Source organism: Passer montanus, unplaced genomic scaffold (genome assembly GCF_014805655.1).
Source record: "Passer montanus isolate IOZ18808 unplaced genomic scaffold, ASM1480565v1 scaffold16, whole genome shotgun sequence".
Lineage (NCBI taxonomy): Eukaryota > Metazoa > Chordata > Aves > Passeriformes > Passeridae > Passer > Passer montanus.
The window spans coordinates 6,385,966-6,404,846 of record NW_024363160.1 but is presented as its reverse complement, the minus strand read 5'-3'; the positions used below and the strand labels follow the sequence as shown (position 1 = coordinate 6,404,846).

Sequence of the window (18,881 nt, the reverse complement as noted above, 5' to 3'; positions counted from 1 at the left end):
AGTGGGAAACATCAATTTAAAACCTAAGGAGAGTGTACCCTTTCAGATTTACAGAATAACACAATGGCTTGGGTTAGAAGGGACCTTAAAGATCATCTAGTCTCCATTTCTGGTCTGTAACCTCAGCCCATTCGTGGGATAGTCCAGATTTGTTTCACAAGTTGTTGACACTATACAAAGGTCAGATGCTGGATCCAGACTCTTCCAACCATGGATTTATTTCCTTGGCTCATTACAGCAATGACAGTAGAACATTTTAATTGAACCACTCCATCAGAACGAGCGGCTGCTCAATGTGGGTGACCTCAGCAATTAACTGAAATGCCTCCCCTTGCTGTTCTGAATGGGGAATGCTGTGCTGCATTCCACTCCCAAGAGACAACTGAACCTTTGGATGTTCACCCTTGGTGACAGCAGTGATGCTAAAGGCTTACCATTGACTTGTTTCACATCCAGGGTGAATGGAAAAGGCACCCACCCTGCTGTGGGAGGCCCATCAGTTCTGAATTAAAGCTGTGACATGGGCTGCCACACTTGGAAAAGAAAAGGATCTGGTTAAAATTTAAGACAAATTCAACAATTTGTTCAGAAGATACTAACAATCATTCTCTGAAATAATCTTTTCTAAGTATCTGATTGACTTACTTTTGTAGTAAATTTGTCCCCACTGCCCTCCCCCCTCACCCACCATATATGTTTGGGGTTTTTTGTTGAGTGGCTTCTTTCTTTACAAAAGAAAATCTCAAAATAATAATTATTATTTTAGTTATAAAGTAAAGGAGTGCGGGTTCTGCATGTTTTCCTCTCTTCTCCCAGACGCTACAGGAAGTCATGGTCTCCCCTCTCAACTTTCCTGGACACACAATAAAACAAAACTAACATAATCCCATGTAAATTAAATAAGTAATCCAAACATCTTGTTTTCATACTTCCACAATTCTAACAGCCATACAGGTTTAGTTTGACTCTACCTGTCCACCATGCATATTAATACTTTCAAATTTTCATTTATGTGAAATGTCCAAAATGTCTTTTTCTTTGGTGTTTTATTTGTTCAGTTTTTGTTTCACTCAACCACTGGTCCTTTTGTTAGTTGATAGAAGTTCTCCTGCCTCTTGTTTATCCCATAAATTGCTCTGACTTGTGTGACTTGGGACATCCTTCCAATAAAACAGATTTGAAAATGTGGTACAAGTTTAACTGTTCAGGTTCATGTTATGGTTTAACCCCAGGTGGCAACCAGCCTCTCGCTCACTCCTCCTCTCCTGGTGGGATGCAGGGGAGAATTGGAGAAAGGTACAACCCATGGGCGGGGGTGAGAAAAGCTTAAGAATTGAAATAAAGTAAAATAATAATAATCAGCATCAGCATCATCGAGAAAATTGAAGGAGTGAAATAAAACCCAAGAGAAAGAAGTGATGGACAACACAGTTGCTCACCATGCCCTGATGCCCAGCCCATCCCTGAGCAGGGATTGGTGGCTCCTGGCCACTTCCCACAGTTTGTATGCTGAGTATGATGTTCTAAGGTGTGGAATATCCCTTTGGCCAGTTCAGGTCAGCTCTCCCGGCTTTGATCCCTCCCAGATTCTTGTGCACCTGCTTAGTGGCAGAGAATGGAAACCTGAAAAGCCCTTGACTTAGGGTAAACACTGCTTAGCAACAACTAAAACACCAATGTGTTATCAACACTGTTCTCATACTGCAGGCAAAACACAGAGCTGTATCAACTAATAGAAATAAAATGAACTCTATGCCAGCTGAAACCAGTACAGTTCACAATGCAAGAATAAAGTGCATATGAAAAACTTCATTTAGCAATTATGTGTATAGGAATTCTGGAAATAGGAGTCAGCAGCAGAAACAGCCAACCTCCTTACTGTGACTTTAAAAAAATCCTGATTACTTCTGCATTTCTCTTCTCAAAATTAGTCATCATTCCTGTAAGAGTGAGAAATAAACAGTGGTTGTATTTTCTGACTTTGGACTCGCTTCTACGTTAGTCAGGGGAGCTAGATGGGTGAAGGATGAAAATGTCCACAATTATCCCAGCTTTATTTTAACAGAGGTGTGTGGTGAGGACCCCTTGGCTGGACATTTCCCAGCACCCCAGGCTCCCTGGGGGAGGTGACCGCAGCACAGGCAGGTTCTGAGCTTCCCTGAGGTTCTGGTGTGGCAACACCTGCTTTCGGGAAGGCATAAGTTGGTGACAAACAAATCAAAAAAAAGAGCAGCGTAGGCCTGGGAGAACCACAGTTACATAAAGGTGAACAATGAAACATTATTTCTCAAGTGGGTATTTTGAAGGGCTGTTACCACAACACTTTTTAAATAAATGCAAGGTACATTTGAATCGGAAGCAATTTTGAGTAGCAAACTGCTACTGACTCATCCCAGACCTGAGGGGAAACAGAGCTGCTGTGACATGGAGAGATTTTTGAGAGCTTGCATGGGATGTGCTTCAGACCATCCAAGAGTGAGAGATACTAGTACCCTCCTCCAACACCGCTCCTATTAGCATGGTGCAGATTCCAATTAGCAGATCCTCATTGGCACTGCAATTGCATCCAAACAGAGATTGATTGTGGGTAGCTTCTTGAATGTTATACAAATTCCATACATATCCCATATTTTAATACCAATGCAATAGCAATGTATTTATCAAGAGCTTCAGTGCAGGAGCCATACATCCTGAGTTCTCATGGCTTTACAAAATCTTTTATCTTCTTTCTAGAAATTTTTTTTTCTTCGATTCAAAGATTTATAAAAACATTTAATGAACCAGGTTGACACAAAGATTGCCATGTAATTAGAAAACTGACATTTTGCTCTTTTGTGTTCTTGTGCAAACTTAGAATTGTGCTGTCATCTAAAAAAACTACTTTAATTTGTACAGCATTGTTGGAGAAAACTGTAGTTGGAATAAGACTTGCTCTTGATACATCCAAGAGTAGCTTGGATTACATGCAGGGACATTTTCATATGAAACATTTGAGTAATTTGAACAATAACTTCAGGAAAATACCGTGTCTTTTAAATAATCTGGCTCTTACTGTCCCTTTTAAAATGGCTGTATGTATATCAAAGCTAAATGTCAATAGATACAATTTTGTGATAATTTTTCCTACCTAGTAGTCAAGTTCTGTAACAATATCTTGCCTTGTTCTATGTGGTCCCTACCCCACAACACCTAACATGAAAAAAGTGTTTACCTCAAATATTAAATACTGCTGATGTTCCTTTTCGAAGCTGCAAAATGGAACAGTGTCTTTAAATAGTATTGAGACTAGATGGATTTATTTAATTGTTGCTTATGCTCCATTCTTAGATTTACAATATTCCATTACCTGGCTTCTGCTAGATTGCCATATTATTAAAGAAAAAAAAAAGTAGGTTAAAGAAATAATTAGATTAGTGGAATCCAGAAGCTGATCATCTGTACCTGCTGTTTGTTGTATTGGTTTTACCTGCTATAAGAGGACCATATGCATCTTTGTGTAATATATTGATGATGTATCTTTATATAAACCCTCTCTGAAACTCACTTAAAAGTTCAGACTCACATGTACCCTTCAAACACTAACCCATAGTTCCCAGGACAGAAAATGTGAAAATGAAAATGTTCTTGGAGAACAAAAATCAGACTTTCTGGCTAGTAAATGAATGTAGATCTTCTCTGTGGGTCGGGAATAGGGTTGGAAATCTGGCAAACCTGGGAAATTACTAGATAAACAAGTAAGCAAAGGAAGGTCAGCAAATAATAAACTCTTGAAACATTTGTCTTAAATCTGTGTCCTTTTTGCATTTTAAGATACATCTTGCTGCTTTGGTAAGTTGGAATTTTTTTTCATTGTTGCTACCTTTTTTCTACTCTGAGTTGGTGCATAACAGTGCTTTAGTGGAATTGATGTGTCTTTTGCCATAAACAGTTTGTTGGATGTATTAATAGAATAGTAAAAACAAATCTGGCTTATTCTGTAGATCCTAGGCTGCCTTTAAAATGCTTTTATTTTGGAAAAAGCCTGTGAGCCTTTTGTGAGGGGACATACACACCCCAAACCAAAGGCCTTGTTGAGTTTCTTTTGAGTAGAATACCAGTAAATAGCTTGAAAATGCAAACGGGGTCCTTGTGTTCTTGCTCATCTCTACAATTTGAGGAAGAACTCTTGACATTCTGGGTAGACCCCACCTACATAACATTGTGTGCCAGAGAACTTGTTTACCAAAGCATGTTTGTTCACCCCAGCCTGTATTTGCAATTCTAGCAGAACGTGCTGTAGCTGGGATTCAGAAGGCTGAAATAAGAAACATCCATACAGAATTACCACTTACAGAGATTTTTTTCTTTTATACTTAGCTTTGGTATACCTTCCTGCACAAATCACTCAGATCTCCTGGAAACTCAGAGACTTGACCTATTTTATAGAACTGTATTTATAAATGGAATTCCAAAGAGTCTTTGTTGAGAGCAAAATGCAGGTCATACAATGCTGTCAGTTGAGAGGGTTTTTGGACAATTTATACTTTATGGGCTGTATTTGATAATTTCAGCTTCACAGTGTTTACCAGTGCAGTAATTTATTACTATGTTTTATGCATGTCTGCTGAAACCAGTCCCAGAACATGTCAGCCTATACCAATAAGCTGTATATGTGACACGTCAAGCACATGTGTTGCTTTATGCCTGTAAAGCAGCTGGGTATCTTTGTCCTTTTGCTATCTATATATTCACTTTTGGTATCTGTGTATTCACCCTTGTAGGACTTGGTGGTAAGCCAGGTCCAATGTGCTTCTTTTTTCCTCATATCCTTGGAACCCATGTAAATCTTTTGTGCTTCCATGAGAGCAAGCAGAGGTGGCTCGAGGCAGTATCCACACTGTGGGTCTGTGACATAACTGATAACTAAGGGAAACCAGGCCATCAGGAGTTCAGCATTCACCCTGCTCTTCTTCTGGCAGCTGAACTGGTTCGTGGAGGTTTCACTTGGGCACGCTTGCAGTGAGGGAGGGCAGCTGCAGGGCAAGAGGAGATAGGGGCCATGTGCCCTCTGATAGCTGTGCTTCTCTAAGGACACAGCCACGGTTGGGTGATGGCTCCTGGTGGAACCCTGCCAGCTGTTGGAGTGATAAGTGAACAGGATGTAAACAGCAGGGTTTCGGTCAGACAGTTCATGTGCACGGAACTCACCGTTCACTTTAAATGCCTTACATGTGAAATAATTTTTAGAAACTGATCATTGGAAAAAAGTGAAACTGACCTGAGAAAAAGTAGTCCATATAGAGTAACAATAATCCATTTTGGTGTGTGCATGAGGGAAGTACTTGGGGAGGATGAAGTCAGGAAAACAGAGATACATGTATTGAAACTGCAGATGTGGTATTTCACTGCCTGAGATTGCTTTTTTACCTTGAAATTTCATTGTTCATTTATGCTGTTGGCAGAATGCTTGCTTGTGTACTAGTGTTCCTTTTCAGTATATTCTTCAGTTGATTTAAACCTGTTTTCTTCTGAGTTTCTGTGAAGAATTTCTTTGATGTGGTGCTGCTGTCATTTTTCTGGTTCATGTTATACACACTCTGTGATGTTCATGAAATGATGCAGCTTATTACAGTTTTTCTGTAGTTTTCCATCATTTTGATTTGTGGTTTGCTATGCTGAGGGAGAGTCCACGTAGTGTTGTTGCAGATCGTGGTTTGGATGTTCATTAACCTCTGTGCTCCAGGACATTCTTCTGGTAATATTCATGGATCATCATCTTTGTGTCTGGAGTGCTGGAAAACTGGCAGTTCACTATGTCACTATGAATGAAGCCTCCCTTTACTTGCCAAGTCCTTACGCTTTTTTAGAAGATAATACTAAATCTTTCAACCGTGTTTAGGTGGCTTGTGGTAGTTTCTGGTGGGTTGGTTAGTTTGCTTGGGAGAAGGGCTTGAAGTATATGTTTGCAATGAATCAGACTTTTAAGTATTCATTTCATTCCTTCAAATTGAAAGACTGTCATCTGAAGACATTCTGTAGCTGATCTAGCGTACAAAAAGAAAGTAGGGAAAAACCATTTCCTCTGTGCAGCTCATGTAAAACTGAACCATTACTCAGACTCCTGTAATAAGCACAGGCACGCAACTATGAAAACGAGTTAAATGAAATCTATTAATATGCATACATTCATTAAGTGTTACAAAACCAGCTTTGGTAAAGAACAGTTACCTGGTGATACTGTTGCTTGCACCTTGCATTGTGAGCTTTAAATCTTGCCCAGCTGGCATTTCTTCCACAGTTTTAACTCTCAGGCTTTCAGCTGGTTCACTTTCCTACCCAGTGTCTTCTAGTAACTACTGTGGCCATGCGTTGTTTTCTGAATGAAGTTTTAGTTCAGGGCTTGATGGGCTAAAAGCTAACAATAATTATTGAAAAGATTGCTTCATACCTATTACCGTGTCATGTTTGGAGGGTTTTAAACAGACACATTGGGTTTAACTGGAGTTAACAGTTGGCAAGATACTGCCACAGAAGAAGTTTGAATTTCAAACACTATCTCATCTTAGTGTCCAAACCTCTTGACTATTAACAGTCTGTTCTGGGGCAAGGAGGTTGTGTTTCCCTTTGTGTGAGGAGTAGGGTACAAAGCTTGGTGTTAACCGAGATAGGCTAAGATATTTCTTTGAAGATGCAAGAACTGAAATGGAGAGCTGTGGTGTTAATGCTTGAAGCTGATAGTAAAGTAAAGATTTTGTTGCTCAGTGACAATGGCTGTGTTTTAGAAGTAACCAAAATTCTTGGACTACGCTTGTCAAGTGGTTTGGTCTGTGCTTTTTGAGTGAATATTTGTATACAAATATATATATAGTGAATATAATGTATACAAAAGTTTCATGGTATATTTGGTCTGTGCTTTTTGAGTGAATATTTGAATGTATACAAAAGTTTCATGGTATGTTCATATGGAACAGTATTCACTAGCAAAACTCCTGGCTGAATTTAAACAATTCATCTGTATTCCTCCTTGTCTTTGTCTTAAAATGGTTTTTTATGCTCTATTTTTTTCTGTATAGTTCTCTTGATGTTATAAAATGAGACTTTTGATCTTTGGTCAGGGACAAGGTTTTCATACTAATTTAAGGACATTTTCAGTAAAAACAGAACTGAATAGTTCATATTGTTGCTACCTGCTCTTCCTGGGCTTGGAGAGACATGTTAAAGGCACTCTGCATTTCTGTGACCTCTCGCATTTGCAATGGGTTGAGATGGTTCCTTCATCTCTCTTCTGTTTTCTCATATTTTCCACCCCCACCACCCAATCACTGATATTCCTTGTGCAAAGGCTTAAAATAGTTGGGATGGCAGTACACTACATGGATTTGTAACATTCCTGAGAAGCAAAGTACTGCAAAGCAGTGGAAATGAGGTTCTCTGTGTGTGTTACTGCCCAGAAAACATAAATGGGGAATGCAAGGGAGTTCCTGGGGACAAAAATGTCAGAGTGAATGCTGACCTTTAACTTCACTAAAAGGCAAGCTGAGTTCCATGCATTTCTTTGTGTGCTATGCAGTTAACCTCCAGGTATCCACCTTGACATTAGAATATTAGTCTTTAAAAGCTCATCAAGAAAATCTGTAAATTACAATTTATTTAAATTTTAGGACCTTAACAGTGTTTTGCATAGCATGATGCACTAGACAGATGAATGTACTGTGGAATTCGTTCAGGCAAATTACAATTTAAGGGTATGTACCATGTTGCTAATCTCTAATTACCTATGCCAGAATAGGGAGAGGAACTGCATAAAATTAACCTCTCCATTCAGAGGGATGTTCAGTGTGAGGAAGGGAAAATAGCCGCTCTTTTGTCAAAACTTTAGGGCTCAGAATGTGTGGACAGGGAGACAGAGTTAAATTGTCTCCCAGCCAGGGTCATCTTCTCACCTTTCCTGGGTTGAGGCTGTACTGTAAATCAGTCCAGTAGCTCCATTTAACTATCTGCTGACAAGTGAATGATTAACTGAAAACTATCAACCAGACAGAAGCACTACACTGCTCAACAACTGCAAAGTAAAATAGCTTTTGAATACAGATTACCTGACTAAATTATTTGCCAATGAGTTATTCTAACTGACTGAAGTTCAGAAGCATTCTGGTCTGGGGCTCACCATGAGAAGTCCTGACAAAGGCTCTTTAAAACCTCTCCGTGAATGCAGAGGCAAATACCTTGCCAGATCCAAAGGAGCAAGAGAAGGCTGTTGCTACAATGCCAGTCACCATGAGAAGTCCTGACAAAGGCTCTTTAAAACCTCTCGTGAATGCAGAGGCAAATACCATGGCAGATGCTACAATGCCAAGTCTCAATATCTAGCAGTACCTATCCAAAACCACAAAACTCCAAAATCAGGAAAGGGCAGGTTAGGATGGTAAAATTCCTCATTTCTTCCTGTGTGGACTCTGCTGAAATGGAAGCTTGTGATCCAGCTGACTTGTAGCTTGTGTAGACACAGTTACAACACACTAATGCAAACACTGACGTATTTTAAAAACTGCCAGACTGCTTCTCTGATTTGTTTTTGGAGAATGCTTGGATGACTGTCGGTGCCTGACACACGAGTGCAGTATTCTGCAGGAATACTTGTGCAGCAGCGCTGCTCAGAAACAGGATCTCCTGAATTGCTGCTCGCCAGATACTTGCCAATACCTGTGACTGTTGAAATGAGCACCGTCATGTCCCGTCAGGCCCAAATACAGCTCTTGTGAAGGCAGGCCTGCAGAACATGGAGCTTCTCCATAATCAATAGAACAGTTCCTCATCACAGCTGGTGGGGTTTTGGGGACACCCCTGTGTTACATTGCTAATACAGTGGAGTGGGCTGCAGTATTTTCACACTTGCTCATTCTCTACATGGCCTTTGAAATCCCAAGAAACATTTCAGGTATTTATAGGGAGGAAGCTAAAATGGCATAAGCTGTTAACTCGTTCTGAGTGTTACCATTTGCATTAGATATTCCCTGTCTCTTAAGCCTTCTCTGAATGTTTGAAAGCATAGCAGATCCTCTGTAAACGTGAGGCTTTAACTTAATGGGTGTGGTGGTCTTTTCTGTTAAACAGAATCCACGCTAACTCCTCTTTGTCTCACACTTTTAGATCTCGTTAACAAAATAAAGTGAGGAGTGATACTGTCATTAAAGGAGCTTTTCCCCTCCCTATAATTTATATTTTTATAACTGTTTTATGGCCTCAATTTGCTAAGGAAAACTTATCAAGTTACAGATCATTTAAGATGTCCGGTTGAATTTTAGTGGGGATGTTGAAACTTAGCCCTGAAATTTCAGAGGCTGCAGAAATAGTTCCCTAAACAGTGCTAGATATCATACAAACCCATCTCATTTTCCCTGTGTTATTGGTCCTGCCCATACAGGAGAGCTGTCATTACAGCGGCTGGCTGGTGTAATGACGGCCTTGCGGTGGATTGCGGGCACCGCTGGGCACACTGAAGAGTTAAACTGGCACCCTCGTGTGCGCAGGGGTGTTTTTAAGTTATTTTTACCAGAGCGTTGCTGTTTTTCCAGAGTTTCTGTGGGGAGCCGCCCAGCAGAAGCAGGAGCATCCCCCTAGGGGCTGGGGAGGGGAGAGGGGGCTGAAGCCTTGGGACTAGGGGAAGTGAAAACTTGCCCCTAAAACAACATATATGTTTTAAAAGGTGTTTTATTTTAGTGTGGCTGTTAGATATCTATAGGGCGGCAGGGGGAGAGGATCTGACCTCCCGTCCCGTCGTGCAGCCCGGGACAAGGCGGGCTCCGGGCGGCGCGGAGCGCTGCGCGGGCGGGCGGGCAGCCTGGCGCCGCGGGCGGGGAGGGGCGGGAGGCAGGCGAGGAGAGAGGCAGGCAGGGAGGGAAGAAGAGAAGGAGGGAGGGAAAGAGAGAGAGAGGGCGGCCGCAGCCTCCTCGCCCAGGCGGAGCCGCCTTTCCCTTTCCCTTTCCCGGCCGCCGAGCCCCGGGCGCGCTGTGCTGCGGGGGCGGGCATGGCCGCGCGGGGCGGCGGCGGCGGGAGCTGCGCCCCGACTTCCTAGAAGTCGAGGAGCCCAGAAATAGTTGCTGGCGTGAAGGCGAGAGAAGCTCGGTTTCGATCCCGAGGTCCTCGCGGTGCGGTGAAGCCGCTGGCTGCGCCCGTGAGGAGGAGGGAGGGGAGGAAGAGCAGCAGGAGGAGGAGGAGGAGGAGGAGGTAGGTGCGGGTCCGTGGTACCCAGGGAGGGGAACCGGGGCGGCCTCTGCGCGGTCGTTCTCGTCCTTCTCCGAGCGGTGTCCGAAGAGCAGCACTGAAGCGTCTTAGGCAACGCCGCTTTGTCGAAATTCAGGTACCCTTGAGGAATTTAATTTTGTGGAGGTTAATTAAAAGGATGTTGTAAAGTATTATGGCTAAAGCTCTTTTGACAGCTCGTCTTTTTTTTTTTTTTTTTCTGTGTGTATTTATGTGAGTTTTCCTCCTCTAGCAGCTCACAAAGGTGTAACTGCTGCTTTAAACGTGCAGTAGTTTAGTAGTTTTGCAGGATGGAATGCAACTTTCTTGTTCCCCATTAAACACAGGATACGTTGTCATGCGGGTAGTGCATTTCATGACAGGCAGTGTCACCTGGATGCCCTTACAGTTCTTCTTGCAATGAAGATTTCTGTGAATATCACTTGCTGCAGTGTCCTTGTAGCTAAGGTTTGTTTATAACTTCTTTCAGACATTCAAAGTGGTTTTATAGACACACACAGAATGAGACTGTATTTTTAAGGCTTGGTGTTACTCTATTTTGGATTCTTCTAACATTAGTGTTGTTTCAGTCTCAGTGTCTAAATATAGTTCTGACCTTTTTTTTTTCCTTCACCTGCACATCAGTCTCTTCAATGACTGTAATATGAACTAATGGTAAAAACAGAAGCTGCATATGGGGGAGTATTTTCCTGAAGGCTTTATGATACTTTAGATTTCAGGAAAAATTGTTACTAGCTTTTGGAAAGCATTTTGGAAAGTTCAGTGTTGTTAAGGTAGTCTCCGTGCATGGTATTTCTCATAACATAAAGATAGAAAACGGACCTATTTCTTAAAAGATACTTTGAGATTCTTGTTTAGATAAGAAAGGCAGCACAATTGATTTGCCCATGTCAGATGGTTGTTGGCTGTTTTAAAAACCTTGGCAAAGCTGAAGAAGTAGGCACTAGTGGTTACATGATAATGTAACATAATAATAATAACAACATAATGTGTTAAAATTGCTTTCCAGCTTCAAATTCCCACCTGTGATGTAAATTACAGCCTCACCACATCTGATGCTGTTGCACCAAGTTCTGTTTTCTGTACATAAGCCACTAATCTGTGAATCCTTATGAACTGAACCTTCTCATTCTTGTGCAGCACAGAAATATGTGAGAGTTCAGTGTGTGCTCTCACCTGTGGGAGCCTGTAAACTGTCCCTGAAGAATGGACATGGAATACTTGCTGTGGTTGCACTGATGTAACATGATGAATCAACTGGTGGTGAACTGGACAGTTGGTATATTGCTAAAGGGTCTTTCTCCTGGTTGTTTTTTGTATTGCAGTGTTGAAGTTGTTGCCTTTCATTATCTAACAGCTTTATGGTTCTAGGCAGCCATCAATTCTGTAAAGCCCAAACTTCAAAAGTGTGATTTCTGGATTGTGGCCTGTAACTTGGATTTGCATATTTCATTATGTTATTATCCAGCTATATTCTGTTATATGGATTTTACCTTTTGCTGATTACAGTACATAAGACCCTGGAACTCTCTCCATGTTCCATGCATTAGCAGTAATGTCCATCTTAAACAGTTTGGAATTTCTGTATTTATGTAGTGAAACCGAGGGAGAGCCACTGGTGACTTCTGTTGAAGGTCATGTAAAAACATGTCCAGTATATCTGGAATTGAAATGTGGTGTTCTCTCGTTTAATTTTCATCCAGAGGGGTAAAATGAGGCTGGATTGTTTGCCTGGTGTTTACTGAAGTCTGACTGCCCTCTTATGTAGAGCTGACTATGTTGCAGGTGGCTGCTGTCAGCTGTCTGTAAGAGCTCTTCAAAGTAGTTTATGGTGCTGCAACTCTTGAGCTGTGCTATCCTTAGGCATCTACATTTAAAATTTAATTGGACCCAGTGTACAGGCAGACTGAGAAAGCACACCAAGAAATGTGCAGGTAGAAAGTGTAATACAAACTGGATTTTTAAAATATACTCTGTGTAAGTTGTACCATCTGAGACACATAGTGATCCATGTGGGTACTTTGGACACCGGCTAAAGCTGGAATTAATATGGAGATGTGATTAAAGGACAACTGCCTCTTACTGGCAGTATTTGTTCTTAAGACCTGTTTTATTACTCAGGGTTTGCTTACCACAGCAGAGAACCTGTGTTCTGTCATGTAATAAATATGAATGCAAATAGGTCTAATCCAAGCCACGAATCTTGTTATATGCCAGTTAAGAGTAATTTACTGGAGCTTCTTTTTGGAGGTGGGGCAGAAGTGATGTTCTTGGGTGCAGTACAGTCGTGGGAAGGTAATGTTTGCCTGACTTCTCCAAAGTAAATTTGATAGAGACAGAAAGAGGGTAATTAGTTATTTCATTCCTTTGATTGTGTTTTCACTTGTAGTCCTTTCCTTTAACTAGAAAGATTCAGTTGAATTGGACTTTGCCCATGTTGCTGCAGAGGAGTGGTGCTACTAGAAATTTTTAAAACTGCTAGGTAGTGGGTGGATGTGTAAACAGGGAGCAGGCTTTTTCCTTTATACTAGTGGCTCAATTCTCAACTCTCTGAAATTGTACTCTAGAAGGGAGTGTGGAGATAAGCCAGGGATTGACTAGAGTATTTTGGTTAGTGCTCTGTTTTTTTAATTCAGGTGAAGTCTTGCTAGAGGTCTGCCCTGGTGTCTAGTGTTGCTGTATTAAAAATTGTATGTAATGTGATATTTAAAAGGATGTATTTTTGTGAGTGAAACCTGTTTTCTCCAGAACCTTGTTATTGAACAGCTTCTGGCCATCTCTCTGTTTTTAGAGATTAGCAGTCTGTGTTTTGCCTTTGACTTTTTATGAACCATTTGACTTCATGTACAGGGCCTCATCCTGTATTTCTATTGCATTGGATTCTGAGTATCTTGTCTCCCATTTCCTCTGTGTCAGCTGCTGTCTGGTAACAAGAATGGGACACTATTTCTCCATAGAGAGGTTGAGAAAAAGTTGACTTTCTGGGTTTTCTACAAGATTGTGTAAGGCCCAGTGATATGTTGAGCCATTATCAGTGTATTTGTGGAGAAGACTGAGGAAGTGATGAAAAGCATGCCAAAGTTGATACTTTCTCTGAAGTTAGAAGAAATTGGGTAGTGTTTGTAGTGAATAATCAGAGTGCCTCCTGTGCCTTGCTTTCAGTTTCTTTATATGCAGGTTCCTTCTGTAGTTGGAATCACAGGTGAGATTTTCAGCAGCTGGTTTAATGGTGGCTCAGTCCCAAATTAAGTCCTTCAGGGCAGATGATTCGTGTATAGGGAAGTGCCTATACGCTGTTCCAATGTTCTGTTCCAGTGGATATGGGTCCTGGTGACGCCTCCAAACGTGCTTGCAGGGAGAGTCTCTGGGGGGTTTTGTCAGTTCTTGTCTCTGCTTCCCTTGTCTTACTCAAAGAGTGAGTGTGATTTGTCCGGGCCTTAGAGGTATTTAAAGCAATGTGGCAGCAGCTGGAGAGGCACCAGGTTAGTGCACAACTACCTGATCTAGTCTTGAACATTCTAGGCAGAAGTTGAAGCATGAGCACCCAGAAAAAGGATCTTTTGATTATACAGTGATACCATCTTTAGGCCATTATCATTTTAAAAAGAAGAGAAAATGTTTCAGTCCAGCATACAATAGTCTGATTAAACTTCAGAAATCTTTTATAATACAGTTCCCTTATGTAGAAGAGAGTAAAAGGATGCCACATGCTGCTAAACTATGTCATATTTGCCTGTTGCATGCAGCTATGAGAAAGCTGCACTGAAGATTTGATAGTCAGGCATTCATTTGTGGGTGTAGTACCTTTGTGTATGCTCTCATGGTGTCAGGGTTCTGCTATCGCCATGCTCTTGCTTTACTGCAGGCAAGGGTCAGCCTGAAAATTGATGTTGTTGTGGCTTCCTGCAGGAAACGGTGAAAATACTGCTGGCTCCTGGACAGCCCCCATGGAGAGAATGGACAGTGTAACTGTTGATAGGCTTGAAACTGTGCCAGGAGGACTGGTGACTTCTGATCTACTCTAACTTTTTCTGTGTTTTCTCCTCTTCCAAGCCTCCATAAGCCTGTTAAGTTTTAGCTGTTTCTGGACAACACTGGTCTCAGCATAAATCTGTCTTGCAGGTTATCTACATTATCTGCATCTTTCACTGGTGTCCAATTTTGATTTGAGGAGACTTACTTTGATATGTGGTTTTCTGAAATTCTCTTCCTCTTTGATTTGCTATCAAAGTTGAGCCAAGGGGCTGCTTGTTTTTAGTTCCAGGAAATGCTGTAACCAGTGGTAGAAACTTCTCTGCTGACAGTGTCTGTTAAACTCATTCATATCTGGCATCCTTCAAAATGCTGCAGTTTCCACTTTTGAAGTTGTGGATAAAAATGCCTCTGCTGTTTCCTCTCCATTATTACTTCATGTAGTTATCACAGCATTAGTGATTTTACCTTCTATTTAAACTACGGCTCTGCTCCTAACTGCAGCATGGTAAAGATTAAGGCAAGTCTGTCCCTATTTCTGTAGTCAGACCTACAGTTCAGATGTAAGAAGCTCTCAAGAGCTGATATGCTCGAGGCAAATAGAAATTGAAAGAAAGCTCTGATCCGCTGGAGCTTAGTGGCAAAGTGAAAATGCAGTTCTTCCAAGTTTGTCAGTTCAGCTTAGTGTTGGTGACCCAGGCACGGCTCAGAGGAGCTGCCTCAGGGAAAGAAAATAATCACAGCCAGTGATCTTCCAGGCAGCTTAAAGAACGAAATGTGAACATTACAGTTTTGGTTTCTCAGATGATTTATTCTTCATCTCCCCAGTAAGATGAATAAACTCTTCCTGAATTAATCTGGTTGACACTTCCTCCTTTTGTTTTTCAGAGATCTTTCAACTTCAGATATGAAATAAAGCTCAGTCTTCCAAGACTACAGCTTTTAATCCATACGGCTCCTGTACTGGCATTTAAAGCTCTGACACTAAAAATAAAAAACTGAAGGGATCAGAGAAATACAGCCTGTATTGTGAAAATGAGTACAGGCATCTTGGAAGCCTTTGTAACAAACGTTGATTTACAAGAGGAGAAGGACAGTGAGTGATATTAATCAGGGAACACCTAATCCATTTTAAAGCTTTGTTTTTCTGTGATGAGCACTAAGACAGATAAAACACAGGGGCTTATGCTCAGTTCCTGATACTGCACCTCAAAGTAGATAAAGATTGACACAAGTGCTTAGTAAAGTCTAAGCTTAGTGAAACACTTACTGGAAGTGGTGCCTGTTGACTGTTTTAGTGGACCTCTTATGATGGGGAAGAGCTCAGTTAACCTTTACATCTCAATTTTAGTGTGTGGCAATGGGAAAACACTCTTAATCTCATGCTGGTATAAAATTGTGGAAGGTGTGCCTTGTAACAAAGCTTTTAACAGTAGCTTTCCAAAGGAAAAGAGAAACCAATTTGAAACCCATGGTCTGTGTAACTGTGTTGAATGAACTGTGTTCTAGTCAAATAAAGGTGGGGGAGAAGCTTAACCCTGCTCAACACTGTAATTACCTAATTGGTGAAGTAGGGAACAATCAAATTAGGGTAAATGCAGTTGTAGCTAAAAAAAATTTCTAAATATCTTGCAGTATGGATGATCTGTCACTTAGCTGTGATTATAGTGGTTGTAAACATTCATTTTTGTTCAAGTCATCAGATAGATCTTTGAAAATTAACTTAATTTTAAATGGCAGAAAGAGAAATAACAACACGAAGTTTGATGATCTGGCTTTTGAGAGCAAGAAAAATAGTGAGTTGACTGACTGAGACTAGTTGGGTATCAAGAACAAATCTTTTCACTGGATTCCAGGAGCTTTGGCCTTTGTGCCAATATAAATATGGGTGTCTCTCTAATAGCAGAATTGCATGGGATTAGTTTGTGCTTTTTGGAAATTTATGATATGAAATATTGAGTTGACTTTTATACTTCCCTGTTTTAAGAAAATAGGGAGTTAGTGTTGAACTGGGCACTCCTTTTTCCTCTGGCTATTTTGAAGAGAACTGAGGTCTCCCTCTTTCTAAGCCACTTTTCTCATGTTTGTAAGTTGATCAGACACATCTTGTTCTAAAGCTGTGCTGCATTCAGTGAAGCTGTTCAGATGGCTGTGCTGTGCAGGCCTAAACAGAGGTGTATGCAGATTTAATTTTGGCTGCTCCTAAGCACTGCTGAAGTTTCTGTTGTTATCAGTGGGGTCCAATAAATAATGTGCTTGTTCTCAGGGCAGGTGTGGAGAATGCTGTCCTTCTGTGAGTGAAGAGGCATCTAGTTGACACTAAGCTTTCTGCCTTTTTGATGGCTTTATTCTCAGTCTCTTGTGTTGTGCCCTTCCCACATTCTGCAAGGAAACTTAACTGTTCCACTGAAGGGAAAGGGTGACCTTACACCCTGTGTTCTGCCAAACACAAAATATGCCTGGTAAGAGGAAGGAGGGGCAGAGAAGGTAAATATTCAGACAGACACATGATGATGCCTGTGTCCCTCTCTAAAATTCACATGAAAAATTAGTTTTTCTCGTGTCGTCTTTCATCTCTGATGTGACATTTAAATGCACACAGCATGTTCTGACAAACCTGAAGTGCCCTCTGGTAGAGGCTCATGCAGTTGAAAACCTTTGGCATTGAAATAAATTGTTCTGAATGTACAAGTTGGTGGCATTTCTCAGATGTCTGACTCCAGTTTGTCATCTTCAATTATTTCTTCATGCCCTTTGTTCCTACAAAGTATTCTCTGTAGTGGGCCCAAATCTGTTTCCAGTATGTCTACACAGCTCAGTGATTTTTTGGATGCACTATGTCCTTGGAGAATGTGAGTGATTTCAGTGAAACAACAAAGAGCTACAAGCATGAAAGTTTACAAAATAGCCGTGATTGTGGCTTTATATGTGCATTATATATTAATGTGTATTTCCTGCCAGCAAAAGTTCTTGTCACACAGGTTTTCAGCAATGTGAGTTAAGAGCTCTTGTACTTAAATTTTCCTTCTTTGTTCACTTTAGGATAACATGATGGAGTTCAGATTTTCTGAAGAAAAGCTGCGGATCTTGGAGCAGTACCGTTGACGAGACCTCCTGATTGCAGCACCCAGAGCGGGGTCCTGTAACGAATTTGTCCCAAGAAACGTACAATGGATCTCAAGGAGAGCTGCCCAAGCGTTAGCATTCCCAGCTCTGATGAACACAGAGAGAAGAAAAAGAGATTTACTGTAAGTATGTAGGAGAGTGAGCACTGTGGGCAAAGGCATAGGCTATTGGTGCCTAGCAGTGCTGCTTCCTTTTCTTCTGCCACTAAGCTTCGTATAATTTTCAATAGGTTTATGGAAATCAGTTTCCTTGCTCTTGTGAGCACTGGCCATAGTCCAGTGTGAAAAGTTGTGAATATTTTAGTGTTTACCTGTGTTGCTTTCTGCAAAAAGAACTTGCCTTTACAAAATTCTGCTGATTTTTCCACAAAATAGCTGCATTTGCTTGTATAAAATATTTAGGTATGCAAGTACAGGGAAAATATTCTGATACCATTTTTGGCATTCTACATGCTTTTTCATGAAGACATTTATTTTGTAAAGAGCTAAAGTGTGAATTTGTGGAGGTTGTTTGTTTGTTTAACATTCATTCTTTCACATATCTTATTATACTATTGTAAATTGTTTGTGTCAAATGAAAAAAAATATAAACCATCAAATTTTTTCAAAACCTTTTTTCTGTCTGCCTTCCTGTTTCTGATTCTAATGCTTATGAGTTTTTTCCCATCCTGTTCCCATTTCCACTTCTTGTCATTTCTCTCCCTCTTCCTTTCTTTACCTTCTAGTTTGACTTTCTGGTTGTGAAGTTGTCCTATTGTGAGGGTAATTCTTTGCATTGCATACTGAAAAATAAAGTAGTGTGGTATGGATTTTTGTTTGGCTTCTATATAACCCTAAATGACAAGATCAAAATACTTCCTTTAGAAGGCTCAAACTGTTTCGTTGCTCTTGTGCAACTTCCTGTAAGATTTTTTTTTTTCATTGAGTGAGTTAGTCACTCTTCAAATGAGGAATGCAAACACTGTGGAAACAATATGGAGTTGCTGTCTGAAGAACACAACAAAACAATGTTTTACTAGGAGTTATGTTGTCTCCTGTTCCTCTTCACCTCCCTTTTTTGGAGAAGAACAGTGCTCTTTGATTGTACAAGTGCGTCAAGATGTAGCTGGGGGAAGGAGTGTGCTAGTAAAGGGAACTTTAAACAAAAGAGAGCTTTGCTAATTCCTTAAACCTCTGCATTCATGTGAAACTCAGGTCAGCAGGAAAACCTTTTTGAAAGTCTAAACTTGAGCAGAACAGTTCTGTTTTGTTGCCTCAGTGCTGGCAGTTCTGCAGTTAAAATATGCCAGCATGGTACATTGAGCATGTACTGATGTTGTGGTGTCCAGGTCATTTTACCTGAAGGTCTGTGAGACAGCCTGGGCAGTGTAAGGCCACTTTTTTGGGTGTGCCCTTGAGAAGGCAGTATGAAGCATCAGAAATGGGGGGCAGAGAGAGGAGGGGGGAAAGAATCCAGCCTAGATTACACTGTGCAGAGGTACACTTTTGTCCTGCTGTCTTCTGCTTTCTGTGCCAGGGAGTAATTAGCAGCTTGACAAGAAG

The 18,881-nt window shown here is 41.0% G+C and overlaps 1 protein-coding gene across 3 annotated transcripts in view; it reads left to right on the top strand.

Annotated features, from left to right (window-relative positions):
- Positions 1-18,881, top strand: part of LOC120499315 (serine/threonine-protein kinase Sgk3) — a 55,447-nt gene that overhangs the window by 11,643 nt on the left and 24,923 nt on the right. Inside the window, exons 1-2 of one of the 3 annotated variants that reach the window (XM_039702998.1) lie at positions 9,884-10,206; positions 17,257-17,462. In XM_039702998.1, coding sequence (XP_039558932.1) covers positions 17,385-17,462 — 78 coding nt within the window. In that variant the 5' untranslated portion in view covers positions 9,884-10,206; positions 17,257-17,384. The other 2 variants (XM_039702999.1, XM_039702996.1) reach the window with 2 other exon arrangements.